General features: G+C 45.0%; 1 protein-coding gene across 1 annotated transcript in view; it reads left to right on the top strand.

Annotated features, from left to right (window-relative positions):
• Window positions 1-4181, top strand: part of EEF1AKMT2 (EEF1A lysine methyltransferase 2) — a 23984-nt gene extending 19803 nt beyond the window's left edge. The window contains exon 5 of the mRNA XM_045291511.1: window positions 3786-4181. Coding sequence (XP_045147446.1) covers window positions 3786-3907 — 122 coding nt within the window. The 3' untranslated portion in view covers window positions 3908-4181. The remainder of the gene's footprint in view (window positions 1-3785) is intronic.
• The last annotated feature ends 3835 nt before the right edge of the window (window positions 4182-8016 follow it).

Below are 8016 nucleotides of genomic sequence, written 5' to 3' on the forward strand. Positions count from 1 at the left end.
GGAGATGATGTTAAGGAGTCTAGGAAGAAAATTAATGTTTGGGAACTGATTGTGGTAGCAGTTGTACAGTTTTACTTGATTTGATTGAACTACGGATGATATCTGTATTATCTTCCAATTAATAAAAAAAAATAGGCTTTTAAAAAAATTTCTTTTTAGAATAGGCGTTTTTAAGGTTGGGTGTTAAGCCAGTAGTGTTGCACTTAAATATTTGGTTGAATTTTAGAGCTCCATTGTCCCAAACTAATGGGATGTGAACTACCTCAAAAGAGTAGGCTACCATGCACTGTTCCTTCTATTGTACGATTGACTGTAAGGATCCCTGGTAGTGCGGTGGGCAAGCTGCTGTAATGCTAACCCTCAGGGCCAGAGGTTTAGACCCTTCAGCCTGACCTCCGGGGAGAGATGGGGCAAGCTGCTCGCATAAAGAGCCATCGTCTCAGAAGCCCTGTGGGACAGTTGTCTGTGGTCCTCAGGGTTGCTGTAAGTTCAGATTGACTTGACGGCATTGGGTTTGTCTTTGGGCTGGTCATTTGCTGCACGCATTGGGTCTGTAAGTGGTTTTCTTTTTGGTAAGGAAACAGGCAGTGGTAGGAGGGGGACCCTCCACACCCATCCTTTTGTGTGCATTAGTGACTCTGGCTGGTTATGGAATAGAAAGCTTAAAAGTTTGTGGCCCAACCAGTGAATTCCTGGCTTCATTCCCACTATCTCTAGAAAACCCGAATTCTATTACTATCTCTTTGATTTATTGTCTTTTATTTTATGCCATCACTGTATCTTTCACTTTACATGTGTTTCCTCTTAAACAGTCGAAGTCATGAGTCAGTCGTTTTGTCAGTGGTACTAAGTGCCCCGAGTTACACCCCACAGGACTTGTCCCCTTCAGGGGCTGTGTCTGCAGTACTGGGGGACAGATTTCGGCCTGGTACACCCTAACAGTTTAGTGAGTTCATTCACACTTCGAGCCGCCCTCTAAGGCAGAGGAGAGCTGCCCCACAGGGTTTCCAAGACTGCAAATCTGTATGGAAGCAGCCAGCCACGTCTTTCTCCCCATGAGCAGCTAGCTGCTGGGTAGGATTTACTGCCTCTTCACCGCAGCCCCGCCCAGGGTTCCCTTATACTGACCTAGACCCAGGACCCTCCAATAGATGCTGACTCACAGTGACCTTGTCGGACAGGGTAGAACTGCTTCTGTGGGTTTCTGGGGCTCTAACTCTTTACAGGAGCAGACTGCCACATCTTTCTCCCACAGAGCAGCTGGTGGGGTCAAATCTCGTAGCTCCTGTTGACCAGCCCAACACTGAACTCATTGCACTACTAGGTCCCATTAATAACGTGCAGAGTGCTTTGACCCATGCCAGTGTTGCATTAAAACTAGCTCGGGTTCTGCTGTCGAGAGTATTGCTGAATTTAAATGAGCAGAATGTTACGGGGGAGATGTCCTTGGTGATCCAGCACTGTATTGTGAACTGGATTTAGGCCTGAATCTTGGAGGTAGTGGTGTTGGAGGGAAGCCCAGGCCTGCCAGCCTCTGCTGCCCTTGCTGTCTGGGCTGGCGGTTTGCATGGACCGAAGCCTGCTTTGCTTCTACTTTGTGGCTCTTGGTGCCTTTTTCTGTTCAAAGCATAAATGATATCTCCATCTACTGAGACAGTTCTTGCCTTTTTATAGGAAGCCATGTTTATAAAAATACTTTGCCTTGTTATGTATTTTGGTGATTACCATGTCTATATTTGATGTTCCAGGGTTTTTACCTTTATTATAATTATTGCATTTGAAAAAAAATTATACTACAAAAATATTCTAGATTCATTTTAAGAAAAACATTAATAGCCCTGAAAGGCAAGCATGTGTATTCAAATAATTGCAATCATTCTCAGCCCGTGGGCTTCAGCCACTGTTATATTCTGGGTGTTGTCCATCAACATGAAATACCCTAATTCTGCAGGGAGCTAAAAAATTGAGTAGGCCTGGAAAATCCACTCCAGCTCCACTTCCTCTTGAAAAAAAATTTTTTTTGAAACATTTTATGATCAGGTATTATCAGTCTCGGTTAACGAACACCAGACAAATATGAGTGTGTATTAGTAGACTTAGCACAGCAGCTCCACCATCCAGCATTTGAACATATGTCCCATCTAGAAGACTTTTCGAGGATCCTTTTGTGGAAACATTTTCTCGTTATCTGTTTTTAATTAGTGTATTAATATATACTCATCTATTAAGGTTTGGTGAGTTATGATGAATTTGAATTACAACGTATAATGTAACAACATCTTTAAAAAAATTTTTTTGTAACAACATCTTAAAGACAAGTTGACGCAATAATACATATCCTTCACATTGTCTTTCTGTTTATGAGGGTTATTTGAGTTCAAGGCACTCACACACACACACACACACACACACACACACACAATGGGGAAAAACATCTCTCCAAAACAATAGCCCTCATTGATGGAAAAATCATGGTAATGTGGTGCTGCCCTTCCAGTCTCGTTGTTTTATTTCATAGGGAAATGTGGCCCCATGTGACTTTGCTCTGTACAGAATCACTGGACTGGGCAGGGGCACTGTCACCTATCACCTCTGCATGGAAACGATCCTGCTTCAGGCAGCGTGCCTGCCACGGCTCACACCGAGTAACGGGTAGTGCTGGGACTTGATACTACGTGGGTGCTTACTTTTTAAAGCTACACTTTGCTGCTTTGAGAGTTCCTAGTTCCTTGCCCTCCCGTGCCCTTCACCTCAGTGTGCTCCACGTCTCTCTGTTTTTGTTGTGCATTCAGTGAAAGTTTGCCCAGGTTATGTCCTGGCCGTGGGTTTCAAATCGCCCTGTATTTTCTAGTTAACTCAGCCTCTCTGTACCCAGAGCTCCCATATGAGTGGTGTGGATTTACTGCAAGGGAGCACGCACCTCTCATCATGCCTGGCTCCTGTGGTGAGCTGCTTTCCCTGCTGGGAGGAGGATCTGCCGTGAAGGAATCGTCAACAGGAAGTGGAGGCTGCAGAGAAAGCTGCTGTTCTACAGTGCAGTTTTGGTCGTCTTTGAACCTTTTTCAGTTCTAAGGGTTTTGGTGTACACGTGCCTGCCACACACACATAAATATTTAGTAGGTTTCCCATCTATTTCATTCCTAGGGATACCGTGGCTAAGTAGCCAGTGCCATAATTACACACGAGACAGGTTGCTTTGATTACTACTGAAACCTTGTTGTCTGTTATAACCACGCCCACCCTGTCTCTGTTGATTCAGTGCTGACACCTGCCCTCTACCACCACGGGGACCAATCAGCCCCATTGTGGGCAAATGTCGGGGTTCGCTTAGGGCAGTGCCCACTGTTAATCCTGGTGCACATAAAATAGCAATTACAGGAGTCTTAAGAGATGCTGGGGCCCACTTCACAAACTTGTTCCTTATGGTTGTGGTAAAGGGTATGTCCTCAGGACACCCCCTTTTTGGGTCTATGGGGATAGATCCATTCCAACATACCAATTTCTCTAAGCTTTTGGATGCCTTCCTCTACAGTGTACCAAGGTAGGTCAGGTACTTCAAGTTGGTCTAATCTAGGCCATCTGGCAGTCCATGCTTCATTGAACCAACCAAATAAAGAATTAGATCCTCTCTTAGCCTCTCTCGCAGAGACACAAAATGAAGGCCAGTCTCAGTTTGGAGTTTGTAATCAGTGTTGTCTAAAGAGTTGGCAAACACAAGGTCAGCACAGACTTCTGTTAGCTGTGAGCTCAGTCGCTAATAATAGTATCTTTGTTTTGTCTGACAGGATTCGAACTTTATGAAGAACTGCCAACCCCCAAGTTCAGCTTTGGTGGCAGATCTGGAAACAGCGTAGCAGTGTTGGTTCTCCAGAAAATCCAAGACTTCTCCTTGGATCAATTCAGTTAGCTTTTTCACGAAGCTTTGCCTCAGAGTACTGCCCGCCTGCCGGAAGAACAGGCCAGTGCAGAGAAGTGTGTAGTAAGTACTCAGGATGCACGGCGGACCGCTGTGGGCGCAGAGAACCATGAGCTTGGGTGTGGCGGGTGGTAGAGATCACGGAGGGTGATTCCTCATTTTATTTTGTATTTGCAATGTAAATCACTGACTTGTTGCATGGAAAAAATTGTTATTGCCAAACAGTTGATTGAACACTTCAAAATAGTAAATGGATTTACAGAAAGCATGTATTCTTGATTTGTGTGCCTTCTGGGTGTTGGAATCCACTTACTTAGAAAGACTAGAGTCAGTATGGCAGGGCCACAACAACATGCCAAACAACAACCCTTTTGGTGCTTCCTAGGCTATTTGTGAATCACAACGAGAAGTACTACTTAGGGTCTTAGTATTAGTAAAGGGGGTTATTTTTAAAGTTATCCAACATTAGGGGAAAACCCCTGCCTTCAAGTACGCAATTAGCAATCCCAGAGAAATAGCTCAGCCTATCACGAGTAAGTACCGAGCCTGAACTGTGTGACTGACCGGTGGTCTCCTGCACCGGGTGAGGCACAAACAGACAGGAAGTCAAAGGAACTAGGATAAGCAGCTATTAACAGCTGGCTCCGTGCTAGGTCGTATTGCTTTATTAAACCGTCACATCTTCCCCATAGCTCCCTGAAGTCTGCATTACTCCTATTGCACGGCGACTGCGAGAAATGACGTCACCACACCGACAAGGCCCAACAGCTGGTTTAGGGTGGAGCCAGGGTTCCTGGCTGGGTCTGTGGGCCTCACAGCCCATAGAACCATGTGCCCTCCCAGCACTCGGTGAGAGACGCCTGTTCTAGCATTCTTCAGGGCTTTTCACCATCTGGCCACTTGTCCCTTGTTCCAAACGACTTGCCTAGATCACCACGGAATTGGACCCTGCTGTGAGAGAGTGGTGGACGCGCCCACAGTCCTCTAAGCTGGGAACAAAGGTGTCCCAGGGAGAAGCGAAATTGCTGAAGAAGTACTTTGTTACCGTTTCTGACTGATAAGATTTATTAATACTCAGGACCACCTTATATTTGGGCTAGCATCTTTACATCGAAATTTACACCAAGAGCTTTTGAAAAAAGTGCTAATATTTTTTAAATGGGTTTCAGCTCTCTTGAGCCTCTTGGGCTTCACAGTCAAACTAGCAGAATTTTTTGTTTCCTTGGCAATTGCTATTCTAGTAACGTCTAGTAAGTCTAGCATAACATCCTTTTTTCTTTTCCTTTTTCCTTTTTCTCTTCCCTCCTTATCTTGCGAATAGGGTAGGGGGCCTTTGATGTACACCAGTGTTGATAACCTACCATTAAGATTCCCACATGCTTGTTACTAGGTCGCTGGAGGTAGAATGCATTTATGTCGCCTTTCAACACAAACAACCTCTTTTAAAAAGGTTTTATTTTCTACCATAAAATGCGAGAAATGCTTCAAAATATAATGCGATGTAAACTTTTTAAAAATGGTGTTGATTTTATGAATTAGACCTGGACTCTTGATCCATTGAACTCTAAACAACTAGTTTTACGATTTACTGAGATCTGGTCTTTTGTTGATTTTTCATATTACTGTGTTTTGTGTTCCAGTTGATTAGGCCTTCTGTGTGACTAGACTGAGTCTTTCTTTGGTTTGAGTCACAGACAACGTGGGTTTGAGACCCTGTCAATCCCAGGGCCTGGCGTGATGATGTTTGCATGTGTGTTCCATTTGAGAAGATGAAGTTTGTTTGTTTGCTCTTTAATTCTGAGCTCTTGGTGAATGAGGAAAGGAGAGTTATCCCTGTCTTGTCAGCTTAATCCTGCTGGCAGCCAGCCTCTTAGGGTGTACAAAATCAGAACACACAGAAGGCCCCAGAATGCCAACAAATTAATATGTGCAAATAATACCAAGCTGTGAAAAACCAACACATGATCATTCAACCCAAGGTTGTTCATGTGTCCCTGTGGGTGACTGGGGAAGAGATCATGCAGTTATACAAGGTGCTGAAATTAAGAGGAGTGATTGAGTGCTGTATTCAGTGGATAAGATGTTAGGGATCAAAGTTTTGTTTCATTCAAAGACACTCTTACTACTTTTAGGACTCTGGTTTGAAATGCAAACAAGAGTGCTCTGTGGAGCCTGCTCATGGCTGTTGGGGCACAACAGGCCACTTCTGTATGTAGGAAGTGTGTGTGTGCAAGTCCAAAGGGAATTGAGGCCCGAATGGGCGGGCCTCGCCAATTAACAAATAGAAAGTTTCCAGAACATTTTGTTTTAAGCCAGGTGCACACGCTAGAGCTGCTCGGGAGCACTGGCCTTCAGGCATCTGAGACTCAGGCCTGGCGCTCTTCTTGGTGGCTTGACAAAATCCATTGAAATGAAGTACAAATGCCCTGGAAGAATCTTTCTTTCTCACGTACCTTTGTGGTAGCAACGAGTGTGCAGGTTCTCCTGCCTTTGTGATGTGCCTCGATGATCTGCCACTGACCTGGAAGGGCACTGGGCTGAGCAAGTCTCTGTGTGAAGAGTGTTTTCCACTCACTTACTGAAGATGTCCGTGATGGTGGAATGCAGTATTCTCTGCTGACCCTAGTTCACCATCATCCAGAGGACAAGAGAAACCTGAATTGTAAAGAAATGGAGAGTAGTAATTCTGTTGTAAATGGCCGTGGAATACTTTTTCTGAAGCTGTCCTGTGAAGAAATCGGCTGCCACGTCCTGTGTTAACAGATTATGTAATCTGTGTTCTCCCCAGTCTCTATGTCTATATGTGCATCTCTCTGGGGCTGACAGTTTTCCATCTGGACAAAGATGGCAAAGCTGTTGTCCCCAGGCCAGCCCACTGCTGCTGTGGCTGCCATTCTGTGTCTGGTCTGCCGCCAGAGTTCCTGCCCCAAAGACAAGCTCTCTGCTTAGAGAGCAGGACACCAAATGCTTCTCGTCCACAGCAGTAGCCCCTTCTGTTACAAGCGTGCTAGAAAGGCAGCCTGTGTAGGACCGTTGATGGGAAGCTGGCTGTCCACAACCATGGGCCTGGCTGTGGGAGGCGTGGGACGTGGCAGGTGGAGGACGACTGTAGGGGTGGGGAATGAAGGGCTGCTTCTCGCTCTCTGTGGGGGCAGGGCACCCTTCGGAGGAGGAGACCTCGTTCCCAAGTGTGTTTTTTGAACAGTTTAATGGAAGAAAACTCATGCTAATTTATTCTTCATGTACACCCTGCAATTTGTTTGAAAAGTAAAAGAATAGTTTGAAGTTCTTTGGTCAGTTGATGGGTTTTATGCTAGGGCCATAGCAATGAAAACATTAAACAGCAAATATCCAAGCCCACAAGCAACAAAAGTGCGGAATGAACCCAGCCCTACAATAGGACTCTGAAAAGCGAGGGCCAAGAGCCTAATGAAGAATTGACTGTGACCTTCCGCAAAATCCCCAGAGTGCTGTTGAGAGATCATTCGTTTTCAGCTTGCATGTCAAGATGGGCTCTAGGAACCAGGGAAAAAGAGCTTGAGCCAGTGCTTCAGAATCTTTACCACACACTGCATTTGGCTCACCTTCAAAGGACCCTTGTAACTGGATTTGGAGCTGTCACTGGACTGTAGGCTCTGGAATGCCACATTAAAAAACAGGAATAATTCCTAAGACATGAATATATCAGTACCTTGCCTTCCCCCCCCTCTCCCCCCTGGAGTAGACCTTGAAAAACAGCAATGGATGGGCTGCCAGAATCCACTTTTGTCATGCTGATGGCATTGTAAGACAGACTCACAGCCCTGAGATCCTGGGGCCTGAAAGTATTTGCCCATGACCTGCCTCCCTTTTTGGGGGAAGAGATACAGAAACAAAATAGCTAGGTTTCTAAGGGGCCTGTCCTGAAGAAATGATCAACCCTTCTGTGTTATTATATATATACTGCATCAGAAAAAGATACATATATTAGTTATTTTGGAGCTTTTTAAAGAACAGCGAATCTAAGGTGTTTGTTTCCCCCAAATTCCTAAATATTTATGCATGAATGAACTAGCAGAGAACATCCTTTGGATCTTATCTGAGGGCTGAGGAGAGAAATA

The sequence above is a fragment of the Echinops telfairi genome, unplaced genomic scaffold (assembly GCF_000313985.2).
Source record: "Echinops telfairi isolate 266 unplaced genomic scaffold, ASM31398v2 ScPeMD7_70;HRSCAF=299, whole genome shotgun sequence".
In the NCBI taxonomy this organism is placed as follows: domain Eukaryota; kingdom Metazoa; phylum Chordata; class Mammalia; order Afrosoricida; family Tenrecidae; genus Echinops; species Echinops telfairi.